General features: G+C 39.0%; 1 protein-coding gene across 1 annotated transcript; it reads right to left on the bottom strand.

Moving 5' to 3' along the window:
• On the bottom strand, positions 1 to 16,510 carry pop1 (POP1 homolog, ribonuclease P/MRP subunit). The gene is made up of 16 exons (XM_051720183.1): positions 16,381 to 16,510; positions 13,799 to 13,874; positions 13,468 to 13,572; positions 12,771 to 12,946; positions 11,050 to 11,310; positions 9,562 to 9,649; positions 9,097 to 9,275; positions 8,672 to 8,883; positions 6,573 to 6,660; positions 6,380 to 6,488; positions 5,202 to 5,321; positions 4,829 to 4,944; positions 3,510 to 3,698; positions 3,057 to 3,211; positions 2,734 to 2,895; positions 1 to 1,990 (listed from the first exon to the last, which is right to left on the bottom strand). The coding sequence occupies exons 2-16, from the start codon at positions 13,872 to 13,874 to the stop codon at positions 1,372 to 1,374; spliced, it is 2,655 nt and encodes an 884-aa protein (XP_051576143.1). The 5' UTR covers positions 16,381 to 16,510; the 3' UTR covers positions 1 to 1,371.
• Between the last annotated feature and the right edge of the window lie 1,628 nt (positions 16,511 to 18,138).

The following is an 18,138-nucleotide window of genomic DNA, read 5'->3' as shown; positions in this document are numbered from 1 at the left end:
TATTGTGTGAATCCTTTAGCATCGATGTTTATATTCAACTATTTGTGTCTTCATGTCCAGTATTGGTAATGTGTGTCCAAACACGAGATCCACACAATCCATTCGTCACTGAATAATGTCTCTTTTAATATCCTTTCTGTTCTTCAGAAACAACAAAAATAAACATTTAATTCTAATCACACATAGCACGAATGCAGAAAAGCCATTCGACCAAAACAAACCCTTCTGTCAAAGTCTCTGCCGCTGTTCTTAAAGAGCAGTAACACTTTAGCACTTGTTCTGCATATCAATGTAAATACTAGTAAATAGTAGAAATTAGGAATGTAAACAATAAACATGTAACAAAATGTTTTTATGCAATATATGCAATTTCAAGACATCATTTTTTTGATGGAAAACTTGATTGTTTATTTTGACCATACTGATGAAAAAGTAAAAATATTTCCATAATTTACCAAGTTAGAAGTTCCCCTGTATAATTAATAACAGCATTAGCTGAAAGAGAATTTCTTTCATACTGAATGTGAACAAAATGAACATTATAACTGAAATATACCCAAATCATTTAGAATTGAAAGCTTGTGAAAAGGAATCGAATCATGATATCACAAAGTATCGCAATATTTATTTTATCGTGAGGTGGCTGGCGATACCTGTGGTGATTTTGAAGGAGGCAAATTATAGAATTATGTTTTTCTGTCAAGAGTGTGTAAAGCAAACAAATGATCAAATTACCAATGAAATTGATAAGAACTTCAATCAACACACACACACACACACACACACACGCATGCAAACACATGCACACTCACGCAAATGCACACGCATGCAAACACATGCACACTCACGCAAATTCACACACACGCAAACACTCACATGCATGCACGCACACAAACACACGCATGCAAACACTCATGCACACACACAAACACACGCACGCAAACACTCACGCACGCACAGATATCACAAAGTGCTTGTATTTGGGTTGTCATAAATAAGAGCAAAGATTGTATTTGATCTCTATCAACTGGAAGATTTATTCATTAACACTCATTTGTGTGACCTAAACAGAAACTAAATATTTGATGAAACACATGATGCTGAAATAATTAATTTGGTCACAGTAAATCATAACTGCATCTCTCAAATCACAGACGTTTACACATTCATAAATGTCAGAGCACTTAAAAAAAAAAAAAAAAAGAAACTATAAATTAAACCTCCAATGGAAATGTTTTTCCCAAAGTAAATGGTGTAAACAGTTTCAGCGCATGCACTCCTGCACATCGAGTCTTTGAGATGCGACACAAACAGGATCTATATGGTGTTGAACGCATCACAGTGCGGCTCGGTCACGTGACAGTCTCTGGTTTAAATATCGATGCTGATCTGAGCGTAGCGGTACTGCAGTGATGAGGGGTTCCGCAGCAGAACAACACCGCGCTGCTCCTGCGGCTGCTGAAGGAGTGTGTGCAACAGTCCAGACACACTGATGAATGCCAGCGCCTCGCCGGCACCTGCCGCCAGAGAGAAATCACCCTGCTGCACCCAGCCCAGCGTCACACGACTGCAGTGAGACAGCACGCTCGGCAGCGGCGGCGGCCACACCCCCCGAACAAGTGATGAACTGATCACAGAAGGGGCGGGGTCAGAGTCTTTAGAGGTGGAGTCTTTATTTTTAGGGCCGGCTTTGCGTTTGCACAGGTGTTTCAGGTGGTCTTTGTGTCGGGGCTCCTGCGGGCCGCTGCTGCGTCCATCTTTGAGCAGCATCTGGAGGTCAGAGGTCGTGGGAACACACACCATGGCATGCAGCGCTGGCTGTCCTTTACTCAACAAACGCAGACGCACCCACACCAGACTGCGCCCCCATTCCTGCCGCAGCACCGCAGCAGTCACGTGGGTGAGAGGCGGAGGAGAGTTCCTTTGTGACGCTCGCTGACCACGAGAGGGGCGACACCACGACGACAGCTGCCGCAAAACCTTCACGCTCCTGCAAACACAGACAGTGTGATTTCTCATTCACACACAGTATGAGGTCTGCACATGCTCAGAACAGACGGAAACTCAAGTCTCGAATGAAGAAATATGTTCTCTGAATATCATGAACTGCATTTAAATCAGTTATAAGTAATTAATTACAATTACATTTGAACAAAATGACATCAACTTTAGTTTTATCTTTTGTATTCTTGTTTACAGACACAAATAGTTTTCGATTCGTAAAGGGGGGCTTGACTGAAAAAGTTTGGGAACCACTGGTTTAAATAAAGAGTGTCTCGTCTTTCCTCCGTCACGGCTCATTTACTCCACAGAAGATCTTCATCGTGACATCAGCTGCTTTAATGTCTTAAGATTGGCCTGTATTTCAGAAACAGAACTCATGCTATATATATGAAATGATTTAATGATTCTAAATGTTTAATGTAAGTATAGATTCAGTCAACAACACATCATATACTGGAGATATGTTTTACTGTATGCTGGTCACCATAGTACACATTTATTCACTCACCATTTAGAAAAAGGAGCAATGTCCTACTGAGTCAGCATTTTCAGAAATTCAAGATGTTTTTTTAGGTGAACACCTTCTGATGATTTAGTTTTTAATGATTAATTTGTGCATGCTTTTAAAGATAAAACGAACCTGCATCTTATAGAAAAATATATAGAAAGCAAATTAGACATGTGACTATTAACTAAAACTGTTTTAGTGGAGTTGTGAACATGTCTGACCTCAGAACAGTGAAGTCTGGCGGTTCAGTTCTGCAGCTGCTCGCAGTCTCTTCGTTCAGCTTCACTAGCTCCTCCCACTCCTCCGTCAGCTGTTGCCAGGGGCAAATGAATGGCGCCAGGCACCCATGTTTGATGTAGTTGGTGCGTTTTGACGGAGGGCGTCTGAAATATTCAGGAAAAGTTATATTTTATCACGATTGAGACATCTGGTACACTCAAGGACATAAAAATACATTATTTTTCAAAGCGTTACAGAATTGAATTTATTATTTCAGTAGGTTGTTTTTCCCAAAATTGCAAAAAAAAAAGAAAAAAAGAGTCACCTTTTAAACTTTTCTAGAAGCTCTGCCTCCTGTTCTGATTGGAAGAGCGCGCCTGCAGGGCAGTCTGGGTAATCGTGTGGGAAGTGCGGCTCGCCTTTAAACTGAGAGTGTTTGAGACTCATGTGAAGACCACCGACACGCACGCCACGATACACCTACAACACACACAATCAGTCAGCTCTCATCTGGACACACACTACAAGTGTGTTTTATAAGTGATGAACTGTAAAAATCAACATTTTAAAGAGTGAAATACTTTTAAAGAACGTCATTATGAGCATCTGTGTTCAAACTGAAGGAAACGTGCATCACTTTAACTGAGAGATCTCTGCTCATGAAATCAAACTGTATTTTACAACACTGGATGAGTAGTGACACTTATTTCCTGTGAGACACACAACTTCATCATCACTCAAACACATCATGAATAATGATCATTCTGTCAGTCTGTACCAGAGCCACCCAGAATGCCATTCCCCATCCCTTAGGCAGAAGCAGATCCCAGCCGCAGCCCCAGTGCAGACGCTCGATGCCACGCATGCGACCCGCGTGATGAACCAACAGCACCGGAACACGAGACTGAGGAGCAGCAGACAGACTCGAACCTGGAACCAACAGCTCGCTCCTCATCCTGTTCAGCTCCTGACACACACACACACACACACACACACACACACACACACACACACACACACACACACACACACACACACACACACACACACACACACACACACACACACACACACACACACACACAAACACAGGTTTCTAAACTATAAAATACATTAATATATACACATCAATTTAAAATATTGACTACTTTTCCTCCCATCCGCATATATTCCTTTGAACACTGGGGGAATCCCAGAGTTTTAAGTAAGAGGGAATCTTCACTATTGCAGCGCAATTCCACTGCAGGTCGTAATAGAAAGTTAAGAAAACAAACGTAACAACTCTGGAATATCTGGAAATAAAACAAAACAATAGAGAATAAAATAGCAAAGTCTTCCTCTGATATTATGTTTGTTATTTGCATGCATTGTTACTTTGGAGAAAGCTGCTTACTGACCGAGCCGCATGTTTACTGGAGTAAAGGGAAAGCCGATTACACAGTGCATGTAAATGGGAATGCAACTTTCCACAGGATTCCCACTTTTTTCAAGTCACAATTTTCCAGGACATTTTATGTGCCCAACAAGTGTAATATTTAAGCAAAAACACATGCGTCCATTTAAATCATGCTTTAATTTTGTCGTTTCTGTGTGTTTTTGACAGTAGTTTCTCACCTCCAGATAAGCAGTTTGCTACATAAATAAATAAATACATACATACAGTACATAGTCTGCATGTGCTTTACTATATCAATACTTGAACTGTTTCACTGGCACAAAGCAGAGATGACAGCAGATATGCAGAGAAAGTACAGTATGTGATGGATTCTTTTATGTTTACTGTTAACCGTTGATGTCATTTCACAATGTGCAGCCGACGGCAGTGACAAAACGATACGAATGTGTATCTGATTCCTATTCCGAGTATTGATCGTTTCCATGTTTTGTGCATGTAACAAAAACCTTGTTAGCAACAGTCAAACAGTTCTATTATACTAAAATATTTTCCAGGTATTTGGGAATGTGAAAGGTCCATTTGGAAGGAGTACCACAGAAGAAAGAGGCAGTTCAGTTTAAAAACAAGCAGCAGTCCAGTGAACCACAGGAGAAAATGAATGATGAGACCTCTGAAAGACAATAGAGTCAGTGTGTGTTTACCTGCTCTGATATACGGTTGTGTGTCACATTGTCTCGGACAGACGCATCCCACAGTGCGCTCTCACTGCAGTCAGCTGCAACTCCTCTGAGAATCAAATCCCTCACACGACTATCATCTAACAAACACACACACACACACACACACACACACACACCTGAATAAGCTGCAGGCAAACACTGATTCCACAGTGAAATATTCATAATGCACTGATGCAGTGAGACAGGCAGCTGAGAGTGAGACAGATCTCTGATCAGACTCTGCCAGGATTCGAACCTGGTTCATCTGCACGGAGACGCAGCGGCTCCCAGAGCTCAGAGTCAAATAAACACATACACCTCCAGCTGCACACATCTGTGTGTGTTTCACATGTACCTGTACTCTGCTGCAGGTCAGAGACGATTTTACCACGTTTCTGAGGTAAAGTGAGTCTGGGGTCATCTACAGTCAGTCCCAACACACAACCTGCTGAGAGCTCTGCTGTTGAACACACACCTGTAACACACACACTTACATCACACTCCACACACTATAATGTGCTGTATATAAGCATGTGTCCTCATGTAAATGAGATCATGTGTGACACACTCAAACTAAATGAGTCATAAGTCACAGTGGGACGTTTTTGGAAAACATGAAATTTGGTAGAAAACTTGATTTTAGTTTTCTGATGTTTTTGATCAAAGTCTCAGCTTTCTAATGATGTCAATGTTATGATGAATTTCAAACTTTAAATGATGTTTTTAAGCACAATTCAGATGGAAGAGCTGCACAGGTAATCACAGTGTCTCTCTGATCAGCAACTAAAACAAGAAAAACAACAAATGAACATCCGATGGGATTCTGAAAGACACAATGCAGTCGGCTGAAATGATCAATCTAATCGATTAGTGTTTCCACCACAGTAAGACATCAATACTACAGTCGGCTACATTTACATTTAGTCACTGAGCAGACGCTTTTATCTAAAGTGACGCAAGCAATCTGTCCTACAAAAGTCAACAATATCTTCAGTATCACACTGCCAAGATCTCAAAGTGTCTGGAGCAGTAAAGCTAGCACAGTTTCTTAGAGATGTCCCTGTATAATATATTTTTGTAACTGTTTTTGTCTTATTTAATGTATCCATGAATGTAACTTCCAACTGTGTCAAATAATGTCTGAAAATTGTTTGAAATCTTTCAAGGCTGTTTTCTAAATAAAAGTTATGACAGTTATCCTTTAAATTATATATTGACAACGGTTTGGGATAGAAACATGAAAATGACATCATTAGAAAGCAGAGACATTTGTGATTCAAGGTCAGTGTGATTTAAAATAAAAACAATAGATGTCTATGGTCATCATATAACGACTACAAACTAACACAAACATTATATACTTTAGTGAAAAATGTGTACTTTTAATTTGAAGATGTTATTAAAAAGGAATATTATGACAGATTTAGTTCACTGCTAGAGATAATGGTCCATAAAACACACTCACACACACACTCACACTCACACACGGTCACACACACACACACACACACACGGTCACATGACAGACTTCACCTCTCAGCAGATTGAATATTTCTGCCTGTTGTCGATGGACGCTCATGTGTCTCTGATCTCGACTGTGATTGGTCCACCAGGAACTCGACGGCTCGATCGACTCTTGATCCTGCAGAAATAGAGTCAGTCATCAGCAGGTGAATATCTGACACATGACACAAGCATGAGTGTGATGTCATTCCGGATCTCTCACCTCACTGGCTAGCTGAAGTGTGTCTGTGAGCACTCTGTGGGCCAGAGGACCAATCAAACGATAGCGCAAGATCTCCATGGTGAGGTCACTGAACAGGAAATAACATCACAGAAGAGCTCGAGGGTTAGGGTTAGTGCTGAGTAATAACTAACTATAACCAATCTTAACCCTAACCAGACATACAGTTAAACAATCCATCCACAGTAGAGAGAAATAATCCAGTAGATCACAAACACACATTCAACACATCACAATATCAACTGAAACTTCAGTCCATCTCTAAAACAATGAACCCTTTTAAACGACCTGCTTCATGAATTAAACACACACAGTTGAGTGCATACGTTTACCCGTTGTCTCTTTAACTTTTACAAATGTCCAGCTGCAGTCTGAATTGAATGTTGGAGAGATAAAGACCATATACCGCACAATAATGGCAGGAAACATCTATTGAGTTTGTCCTCACGGGTGGAACACAACAACATCCATGAACCCAGTGTAGTTCAATTCACAAACAAATGACTCTTATGAACCGATTCCTTTTAAGCAACTGTTCAAAAACACTCAAACTGACCGAATAATTTACCTCATGCCAAGCTGTAGTTTTTTGTAATAAATATTAATAAAATAAAAACATTAATACATCAGAATAATCAGAGTATTTGCAAGTATCATGTAAACGGGACTGAAGACGTTTGCCCAAATCATGTAAACATCTAAATCGGATTATTCCTTATATACTGATTATTGCAATAATCTGAGTATTGATGTACATGTAAACAGAGCCAGTGAATGTTCACACCTTTTGTTATAGTTGTGTTTGAGTCCCTCATATAAATCACTGTTGGGAAGAAGTCAATGCTGGGAAACCCAAGAATGTGCAGAATCTGGAGGATTTTTCTTAAAGAATATTCCGGGTTCAATACAAGTTCAGTTCAATTGACAGCATGTGTCATAATGTTGATTAGCACAAAAATTAATTTGGACTCGTCCCTCCTTTTCTTTAAATGTGTGTTCCAGTGAGACACTTACAATGGAAGTCAATGGGGTCAATCTGTAAACATTAAAATACTCACTGTTTCAAAAGTATAGACACAAGACATAAACAATATGTGTGTTAACAATTACAGTTTACTGGCGTTACGTTGCCATGACAACAGAGTTGTAAAATTGTCTATATCTTTCCACAGATGCGGTTAGTAAGTGATTTAATCACAGTAAAATCATGTTAACACACATATTGTTTACGTCTTGTGTCTATACTTTTCAAACAGTGAGTATTTTAATGTTTACAGATTGACCCCATTGACTTCCATTGTAAGTGTCTGATTAGATTAATTTATTTTAAATAAACAAGGGATGCGACGATTATTTTTTGTAGTAATCAGGATTATGCCACCAATGCTGTTGATTTGTACTGAACTCTGAATATTTAAGAAGTTTCACTGCTCAGGACAAATCAGGGACTCACAATCACAAAGTCACTATATCAAGGAAACACTATATTAAGAACATTTAAATTAGGATCATTCGTGTAAACACTTATTAATTTGTCTTGTGGAATATCTGTAAATATCGATTTGCAAATATTGCATTATTTACAACGCGATATTACACTGCCGGCTTTTCCTTCACCTGTTCTTCAAAATATCATCTAAAGTGTTTCTTCAAGCATGCATCTGTGTGTCTAACAGCATTTCTTGTCATGTGTCACTCTGAGACGTTTTACAGATCGCCGCCACTGTAGCGGCTACATAAGCAAAATTACCTGCCATTACACATGAAACACCAGCATTTGGGGGGTGCAAATTTCATCCGCTGGTATCGACACTCATACACACCAGCGTCTCATTTCATATGAATCCAGTAACGGTACATGTGCGTGTGTGTGTGTGTGTGTGTGTGTGTGTGTGCGCACTGAACAACAAACAAAACCGGATCAGTTTGATCAACTCTGTGATGTGTTAATATTGACACACAACAGTACAAGAACATGTTTCATATTAACCATCTTAACCACTGAACCCAGCTCAAACATGACTAATGATACGGACTGAGGTGATTATGGTGATGAATCATGTGATGGTGTGTTTGAGCACCTGATGGTGACGCTGGTCTCACTGGAGTTCCAGCTCACAGGCGTCCCGGCAGGTTGTGTCGCGTCACCCAAGAGCTTTTTAGAGGGATGCTCAACATCATCATCTCTCTTCCTCTTCCTCCCTGCAGACACCTCCTCAACGAGTTGAGATTCCTTATAGACGGACACAACCTGCAAACACTGACACACTAACTGCAGCTCTGAGAGCACATCCTGACACACACACACACACAACAGTTAAAGAAAGTCAGTTATACTATCGACATGTTTAAAGTGAATAACACAATGACACACACATCTGAAGGAATGTCCCCTTGAGTTCTGATGTTTATTACTGCCACAGTAACACAACAACACAAACAGGACTGCACACTTGTAATTCACATGTGCTTGTGTTAGTGTGTGTTTCTATCTTAAATGTTTAACCTGTTTAAGGGCCGGATGGATCCAGATCCACAGCTGTCTGTGTGTCGTGTCAGGGGCCCGGGGCCTCCACAGGAAGTCAGCAGAACCCAAAGAACCGTGAGGAAACTGATCTGCTCTGTACAGATGAATGTTTCCCTGACGCGCACCGGACAGACACGACAATGCTGCAAATGTGGGACCTACAACACACACACACACACACGAGCTAAGAGATGACAACAACACACAACTGAATGTGTCCAGTGAAGTACACAAACATGTGTATCTACATGGGGACGTAAAAGATTCTGTTTTTTAAACGAAGCAACTCAAATGAATAAAAAGACAAATCGTAACACTAAAAGAAACCTAGAATTTATCCAAATTATTTATTTTAATTATGAATTGGTCAATTTAATTTCATGTATGGTGGTCATGTTTATCTCACTTCTAGAGACAAACACACACACACAAACACACACACACCTGTATGTTTGCTGGTCATTCGAGCGAGTGCTCGCAGTAAGTGTTCTTCAGGACCCTGAAGCTCCAGACAGCAGAAATATGACAAATCCTGAAACACACACACACACACACACACACACACACACACACACACACACCCACACCCCAAGAGCAGCAAACAGTGTTGGGTGTAATCCAATTACAAAGTAATTAGTTACTGTAATCTATTTACTTCAGTCAAGAAAGTAGTGTAATCCATTACATTTTAAGTTCTTGTAATCAGATAACAGCTGCTGACTTTCAATTAATTTACTTTTAAGTACATTATAGGGTTATGCGTATTTATAATATATTATTTATGTACAACACATGAATTATAGGGGGTCTGGGTATCTCAGCGAGTACTGACGCTGACTATCACACCTGGACTTCGCTAGTTCTACGCCAGGGTGTGCTGAGTGACTCCAGCCAGGTCTCCTTAGCAACCAAATTGGCCCGGTTGCTAGGGAGGGTAGAGTCACATGGGGTAACCTCCTCGTGGTCACTATAATGTGGTTCTCGCTCTTGGTGGGGCACGTGGAGAGTTGTGCGTGGATGCCGCGGAGTATAGCGTGAAGCCTCCACACGCGCTACGTCTCCGCAGTAACGCGCTCAAGTCACGTGACAAGATGCGTGGATTGATGGTCTCAGACGTGGAGGCAACTGAGATCCGTCCTCCGCCACCCAGATTGAGGTGAGTCACTACACCACTATGAGGACTTAGAGCGCATTGGGAACTCCAGATTGGGAGAATTTTTTTTATTTTTTTTAAATACATGAATTATGGCCCCAGTCATTGTGAAGCGCTGTAGTGAATGACTTGTGTAACAATGAACAAGAAATACAGACATTACTGAATTTGTTCAGTGGAAATGTGTTTTAGAAAGTAACTTAAAAGTTATTAATAATGTGATTACCTTTTTCAATTAAGTAATTAGTGAAGTAATCTGATTACAATGTTTAGATAATTAGTATTTTGTAGTGGATTACTATTTTAAAGTAACTTACCCAACACTGTTTTTAATCAAATGGCTTTTGATTTAATACTTGTATGCACTTTTGTTAACAGGTTTGTTCTTTAATATAAACAATTTAACAGTTCTGTTTGGTTTAGATTAATTTTTTTGTGCCCTCTTGTAGATTTAAGAGACATCGATTTAAAATTCTGCTGATCGCTGACATCTTGTTGCTTTTTTACCCCTAACTGAAATGAAGTCTTTAAAATGTGAATAGAATTCAAATTTATAATTCAAATATTTAACTGACAAATTTGCATTTAGTTTCTCAGCCCTGTTGACAGACAACATGTCATTACGCGGACAACAGCAAAGAACCGCCTACTCACCTGTCAATCAACAGTTTCAGAAGCAGCTGTGTGTTTTAAAAAAACTTTTCTACATTTAATCATCTTTCAAAAACACAATGAAACAGTGAGTGATGCATGTTGTCATGAAATCGTGTGTGTGTTACCTGCAGTAATGCGTGTGTGTTCATGGCTCTGTAACTGGCTCTAAAGGTCTTTGCGGTGGTTGTGTGTGGCAGACAGTACTTCCATCTCTTTAGCATGTGAAAGCGTTTAGCGTGCCAGATGTGAGTCTCCAGCCACTTATTCTTCCTCTGTCTGCGATTAAACTCCAGCAGCAGGTTACCATGACGACGGCGAGCTCGACGACTCTTGCTTTTGGGCAGCTGCTGCTTCTCTTTCTGTGTGGCATGTTGACTGCGTGCAATCTGAACACACACACACACACACACACACACACACACACACAACTGAAGTTGCAATACATCTTCAAGTTGTCCTCCTGCATCAACACTGGTAGTTACAACGGATGATGATGATGATGATGTAACTCCAGCGTTCCAGCAGCAGAACTGATCATCATCATCTGCTCATCAAACCTCTCATATCACGACTGCAATTATTCACTCATAACATCTCTGATTACACACGTTAAGACGAGACAATCACATTTCTGAAGGGACGTCCTGATGGAGTACTGATGCTTCCTGGCTGAACATAAATATGCCATTTGGAGGAGTATCCTATGGCTAAACATTTAAAATGCACAACTGTAATCCATCTACTCTTGAAATACAAGGTATTGACCATATAAGTACTTCAATCAGGTAATACAGAACAAAAATTTCAAAGAGAGACTTTTTGCATATACAAGTAAAATGCTATGAAATATCCTGGTTTTAGTACTTTTCTATCATTTATTTTTGGTTGTATTTCTTTTGAGTTTGTTATTTGTAATATTCCCTTTGAGTAGGAAAACAAGTAACAACAGTGAATGTTTAACACTATAGTTAACAAGTTAATCATGTGACTAAATGATATTACTGTCACCTGTGTGAAGTTAGTTTGTTACTCTCCCTGATGAAGGCTCACCCCGAAACATGTAGGAGAGCCGTTTTATCTTTTATATTGAGCCATGTGATAAAGGCTTTTTAATAAGAGTGCAATGGTTACAGTTTATTGTGCTGATATTTCCTATTTGGAACTCGCCGAGAAAGTTTTATTTTTTGTAATGTTGCAGTTTTCAAATACAATAATGTGAGAGATGATTTAAGGACAGCGTGTTTGTTATATTTCAGCAACTGTTATTCAAAAGACAAAAGTGTCATTTTTAAAAATCGCTATTTTCTGAATTCCATATTCCACAGTTTAATTCAATGTTATCATCAAAAGGGTGTCTAAATAAATAAAATCATTGAAACTTCAAATGAAAATAGAACAATTAATTTCAACATAACATTATTTTGATCATACGCTCTGATCTCATCTGCTATAAACTGCATGTGTGATGATCATAATGTGTTTTCAGTGTATCAACAGTCGGCTTCACACATTCACTTAGAAGTGTGCAGCACATGCAGACAGTAAACAGTACATTTATTCAATCGCATACTTTTTAGATAAATAACCACACTAGGACATAACACGATTTTAATTTGTGTGCTGAATGTTTACACAATGACATTAGTACATCAGACAGTATCGGTGTTTGATGCAAAAGCGCAGTATCCAACCTGATTCCGAAACCGGTATCAGAATTGGGACGTCCCTAAATTCCCGTCCCTATTGGTTGAGTCAATGTTGCCGTGTCGGGCCGCTCAAACAAACAGATCACATTTCGACTTGGCACAGAAACAACACACTTTTAAAAGTGCAGGGTTGACAGTACCAGTCTCTGAGCGCCCTCTCGCAGACGGATCGGCAGTCTCTTGCTGTTGTGACTCATGGCTCGTCTGCGCATGTGTTTTGGCAGCTCATTGAACACGTGACAGCTGCCTGTAGGTTTACTGACGGCCTTCAACATAGCGTTCAGTTCAACAGCACGCGCTTGTGCAAAGTGACACGCTGCAGAAAACAAGAACATTATAATGATTACATTACTAACCCGTATGACTTTCTTCAGTGGAACACAAATGCAGACAGAGATTGGCAGAATGTTCATGCTGTTCTTTTCCAACGAAAGTGAATGGAAAAACAGGAACAGACCAAAATTTAAGACGCTATTCATCTTTCCTTTTACTAAAGCTCTCAAAACTCGTTCCCACTTGTGTAAATATGGATCCGTTTTGTCTAATAACCGTTCACGATATGGCCAGATTGAATAGATTTTAACACACTAGTCGTATGGACTACTTTTATGATTTTTTTTTAATGTGATTATTAGTCCTTTTATGAGCTTGACAGTTTCTGGTCACCGTAAGCTTCATTTTGCGTTGAAAAGAGGACGTCAAAATATATATATCTTTTGTGCTCTACAGAAGAAAGTCAGTCAGTCATACATGTTCGGAACATCATGAGGGTGAACAAATGACAGAATTTTTCATTTTGGTTGATTTATTTCTTTAACAGTGAATGTTATCGATCACCTGTGATGTATTTGGGCAGATCTTGGCTGTAACTTTGACCTCCAGTCTGATGACCTCTGACCCAGCCGCCTGCCTGTGACCCCTGACCTCTGCCAGCAGTGCGACCTGCAGAAGAACTTTCAATCAATCATTCAGATAATACTTGATCACAGGGCTGTAGAAAGGGTATATTGTTCTTGGTCACTTTAATATTTAAAAATACAGTTTAAAATTCTTTGTGGGACTCTAGAGTCATTACCCCATTAGCTACAGCCCTGTCAATAATATCATTAATATCTGAGGAATAAAGCCTCTCCAGCACTTATATGTGATCAATAAACACCGATATCACCTGTGTTACTGTAAACAACATTTCTCGGCTGATTTTTCATCTTTTTTTCTCTCATTCGGTCTTTGGCCCCAGTCATCTGAAACACAAACATTAATAAATCAAATCTTGTAAGACATGAATCAAAGCAACCATCTGTGAGATGAATTACAACATCACAAACTTTGATTTGGAGCAAAAAAGTATTTGAAAATCAGACATAAAGACAAAGATTCAGACTTCAAGATTCATCCGTCTTTCATGAGGGGATGAACTACTATCCCATGATGCATTGCCAATGATGTCATTGAATAAAAAACGATGGGAATATGTAAAACTATTCATTTGAGTTTGTTGATTATAAGAATAGAAACAATTGACGTTTATTGCCAAATATTCAGATATGTACAAATATATAAGTAGTTTAAGAGTGAAGGGAGACCGACTCGATTACATCATTCACAGTGCATCATGGGAGTGGGCGTTCGCTCTGATTCCGTTTCGTGGGGTTTAGTTGGCCGCGGTTCTCTGATTAGTGGATTTGTCTCTGTTGTACCATGGGTAATATAGTTGTTTACCATGAATTCTGCTATCAAACATGATTTTTAAACAATGATGTTGAAATAACAGAGACAGATGGCTTCAACGGAAGTATAAACTATCGATGAACAACCTCGTAGCTCACGGTAGGTCTGTCTTTAAAGGTTTATAAGTTATCGTTGAAAATCTATTTGTCTATTTCAGGGGTGTCAAACTCGGTTCCTGGAGGGCCACAGTCCAGCAGAGTTTAGGTCCAACTCTAATTAAACACACCTGAAGCAGCTAAACATGGTCTTCAGGAGTGCTTGAAGATTACAAGGAGGCATTTTGGAGCAGGAATTGAGTTTGACATCCCTGGTCTATGGGATAAATGCATGGGATATTTACTTCCGGAAACAGACTGTTGCGCTCTATGGACTCTATGCACGGAACGTTGCCTGCGTATTTCCGGTCAAATCTCAGGGGGCTAACAATCTTCCGGTATCGTATCCAGTTGACATGAAGAGTTGTAGCAAACTACTATTCTTCCTAAAATTAAGTGATTTATCAAAACAAATGTGATTTTATTTAGTAAAAGCATTAAAAAAAGATCCTAATAATGAACTCCAAAAGTGTAAATACATTCAATCTGAAGCTTGCAGAAAGGCCGAGCACTGCTATACCATTGTGTAAGACTTCCTCTGTGCGCAGAGTATTTACATCCAGTGATTGAATAGTGATTTACAAGAGAGAAATACAACAACAATTGATTCCAGAGCACAAACTATCACCAGAAGATGATGTGGGACAGTTGCTCCGTTACTCAGCTAACGGTACGTTTCCACTGGCGTGTTTTGACCGAAGGCGAGCGAGCATTTTTAATTAATTCCTATGAAAGTTGAGCGTCACGTTTCGCAAGGTGGATTGTGGGATTGACAGCGGCGCGGAGCAAGCTGTTCCCCATCTTTGTGAGCGGCTTTGAGCAGATTTCTTCCGCACCATCCGCAGGGTGACAAAACATCACCGAGAACACTTCACACAGTACTGATTTTTTGTGTAAATTATTATATTTTCCCCCTAGTCAAAGCATGAGATTACACATGAGTAAAGCATTACTGAGGAAAAACCCTACATCTGAGGATTAATTGGTTTTTATTCACATAATCTGTAATATCACACCACAATACTCATAAAAGTAATGATACAATAACACAGTTGGTAACACTTTACAATAAGGTTATTTGTTAACATTTATTAATCTTAGCAAATGTTCATTTCAACATACTAATAGATATTAATAATCAAAAGTTGTATATAACAGTTAATGCACTTATTTATTCCAAATTACTGCATCAATTAACGTAAATTATACTGAAAGCGAAAATTGTATTATACTGCAACTAGAATACAATAAACTACTATTGATTACTATTAAACAATCTGTATGATTAAAGAGTCACTATGTTAAGAAATATATGATCGTTCACTCCAATATTTTCTGTAAAGATGCAATATCATCAATTGTCATATTATATTAATTTATGATATCACAGAGGGCTATACTTTAGCAAAATGAATCAAAATAATTTCATGTGTAATTCAGTCGGAAACAGTGCTGATCTTTGACTTGTGAATATTCACCCTCATTGTGATCGAAATATCTTAAAATACACGTTGTTAAAACACATCTTTTTATTGGATGGAGCAACAGCTCCGTGTCTCAATGTGAGATGGACATTATCCAATACAATCCTTAAAGAAACTTAAATAACGCGTATGAAAAGTAATTTTCCCCTAAGTCATCTCGACAGCTTTTATCAGCGCCGGAAGTAAATGTGCCCACTGAGGCAGAACGCGGAAGTGACGGAGTCCATTCCAGTCAATATTCACAGTACTGGATATTATTTCCCTTATTTACCAACCGAATCAACTCCAGGAACTGAACTGGATGTGTTAAATAATAGAAATATCTCAAATGTGCATTGAGATTCACTGAAGTACAGGATAAACAATACACAATCTCATAATGCATAATTTACAGAATAAACTGCAGCGGGTGTCCTTCACACAACACATACAGCACTCACCGTGAGTATCGATCAATAACTTTAATGTATTTAATCAGGTTAATCGATTTAATCCGTTTGGGTAAGAAGTTTCCTGCAGCTCGCGCACTGTCAGTCTCAGCACACGTGCGCGCTCGGCACTCATTTCCGGTGTTAAAGCCTCATGGGAAATGTAGTCTTAGCAAGATATGTGTTACTTTTCTCATCGCTGCACAGGATGAACCAATCACACGGACGAATTTAAATGTATATGTCTGTCAGGTGGGTCCAAATCCTTGGAATTAAAGGGTGATTTATAGACGTTTTTGTGTACAGGTATCCCCAATAACACAAAACACGTCGAGAAGGTTTCCCACAAGGAAACATTTATCTGATTTCTTTCTGTTTGTTCACTCAGAGCACATTAAACATCATCCACAGAACACACTGAAAACAACAAACATTATTACTTTAGTCTTCATGAATGATGTCAATAAAGTACAATTATATTATTAACAGTAATTGTATTTATTGTTCACATGTAAATGTAAAAACACAGATAATGTGCAGAAATGTCACAGTTCATCAAAAGCGCAAGAGAAAACTCTATTAATGCTAAACAAAGTTTAAGATAATGTAATTAATGAAGAGCAGCTGATCACAAACACATGAATTGTGTTAACTAGGATGATCTAGAATATAAAGTGTCTGTTTATATCTGTTCAGATGAGTTTAATTAGTGCTGGAGAGTTGATCTGTAACTATAAAACAGAAAATCATCCATATAGCACATATTTCAACACACTACTGTGTGTCATTCAGTTGGTTAGATAAATGTGTCTGAAACTTGACATGTAGTTTGACAATCAGAAACTGAGGAACAGAAAAGAGATGAACCCTTCAGTCCTGTTAAAATGTAAACATTATTTTGTTCATTCATTGTTATTACAGTTTTTGGCTTGCGTTCAGTTATTGCTATTGTGAAGAAATATTGCTTTTATGTTTCACTTCAACACATGAGGTGATGACCCTGTAATTATGATTCAATCTTCCCCTCTGCGCTGGTCAATCATGAGCCACATCTGTTATGATATTAATGATACCTGCAAACACTTATTTATCTACAAACTTGTGTGAAGCCTAAACCCTCAAAACCTACTCCAATAAAAAGGCACTACAGTATATAAAAAAGGAACCATTCTCCATTTCCATTTGTCGGGCTGTTGGAGAGTTTGGCCAGAGATTATTTAGCAGAGACGAGTCACTTCTATTTAAATTAATGGGAGAAACTGGAGCGCTCAACGGTCAACGAATGTAGATAGGAAGTGCCGCCTTACAGGTAAAAGAGCCAATCACCTTTCAGATACAGACATCACCTGTCAATCAACTTGAGAACGCGCATGTGCATTAGCCATACAAGCCGGAAAAATTGCGTGTTTTAGCGTAATCTGAGGTAAAGAATCACAATTTATGATTCCAGTATTGTCAGATTTTATTGATGATTTGAAATATGTTCTTTGATCGTAATCTTGACGAACCGTGTTACAGATTTCTGTGTTTCCCTGTTCACGTAGATAGAAGCTGCACTGTCATGACTGGAAATAACCTCCCGAGAGCGTCCCAAACATGACCGACAGTGGACTGACTCGCTAGAGAAACTTTGGTTTGACTGAGCATGTTCATGAGCACCTCACGTCAATCTTTGGGTTCTGTGAATTTCAGCAGAAGTTTGGCTCATTCTTCACACTGAAACACCAAAATAAAGAGCTTGTGTTCATGTCACTCATTAAAAAACTACAT

Source organism: Myxocyprinus asiaticus, chromosome 16 (assembly GCF_019703515.2).
Source record: "Myxocyprinus asiaticus isolate MX2 ecotype Aquarium Trade chromosome 16, UBuf_Myxa_2, whole genome shotgun sequence".
Lineage (NCBI taxonomy): Eukaryota > Metazoa > Chordata > Actinopteri > Cypriniformes > Catostomidae > Myxocyprinus > Myxocyprinus asiaticus.
This window is presented reverse-complemented; position numbering and strand designations above follow the sequence as displayed.

Bases quoted from the DNA above. Each gene is read 5' to 3' on its own strand.
- pop1 (XM_051720183.1), bottom strand. From the start codon at position 13,874: ATGACTGGGGCCAAAGACCGAATGAGAGAAAAAAAGATGAAAAATCAG. The intron at 9,650-11,049 runs GTAACACACACA...TGTGTGTTTCAG, and splicing joins ACACACACGCATTACTGCAG to GATTTGTCATATTTCTGCTG. The intron at 1,991-2,733 runs GTCAGACATGTT...CTGTGTTTGCAG, and splicing joins CCAGACTTCACTGTTCTGAG to GAGCGTGAAGGTTTTGCGGC.